The sequence below is a fragment of the Lipotes vexillifer genome, unplaced genomic scaffold, assembly GCF_000442215.2.
Source record: "Lipotes vexillifer unplaced genomic scaffold, Lipotes_vexillifer_v1.1 scaffold636, whole genome shotgun sequence".
NCBI lineage: Eukaryota > Metazoa > Chordata > Mammalia > Artiodactyla > Lipotidae > Lipotes > Lipotes vexillifer.
The window spans coordinates 1,526,735-1,527,297 of NW_006786547.1; the positions used below are offsets into that span (position 1 = coordinate 1,526,735).

Consider the following 563-nt stretch of genomic DNA (forward strand, 5'->3'; position numbering starts at 1 on the left):
AGGAACGGCAGGGTGGAGCACCCGCTTGGGGCGAATCCCCAGCCCTCGGGCCGGCCTGGAGCTCAGGGCGCGGCCGGCTGCCGCTGCCGCCCAGGCCTGGCAGCGGCAGGCCGAGGGACCGGGGACCGGGGAAGGGGGGCAGCGGGCGGGGGCGGGGAAGGGGGGCGGCTGCGCGCCTCCTTCAGCACCGCGGACAGCGCCCGGCCCAGAAGCTCCTGCGTCTGGCCGCTCTGCGCGCACAGGGACGCGGGGAGGGCCGAACCTTCCCGGCGGGGGCGGGGGTCGCAGAGGAGGAGGAAGGAGCGCTGCCCGCACCACTTGGGCCCGGCCTGGCCCCGCGGCCGCGATGCTGCTGGAAACGGATCTCGAGGGCGACCGAGATCGGCCCGGGGCCCCCGCAGCCGCCGCTCTCTGCACCTTCAGCGGGACCGGGGGTAAGAGCCCCGCCTGCCCGCAGCCTCCAACCTGGGCAGGAAGAGCCGGAGGGAAAACGGCAGGGTCGGCAGAGGCAAACAGGGACAGCGGGGAGAAATGGGTGCAGCACACCAAGGGCAGCGAGGGAA

The 563-nt window shown here is 75.3% G+C and overlaps 1 protein-coding gene across 1 annotated transcript in view; it reads left to right on the top strand.

The window, feature by feature from the left end:
• Window positions 1-346: 346 nt before the first annotated feature.
• LHX3 (LIM homeobox 3) overlaps window positions 347-563 on the top strand; it is an 8,023-nt gene continuing 7,806 nt past the window's right edge. The window contains exon 1 of the mRNA XM_007458983.1: window positions 347-434. Coding sequence (XP_007459045.1) covers window positions 347-434 — 88 coding nt within the window. The remainder of the gene's footprint in view (window positions 435-563) is intronic.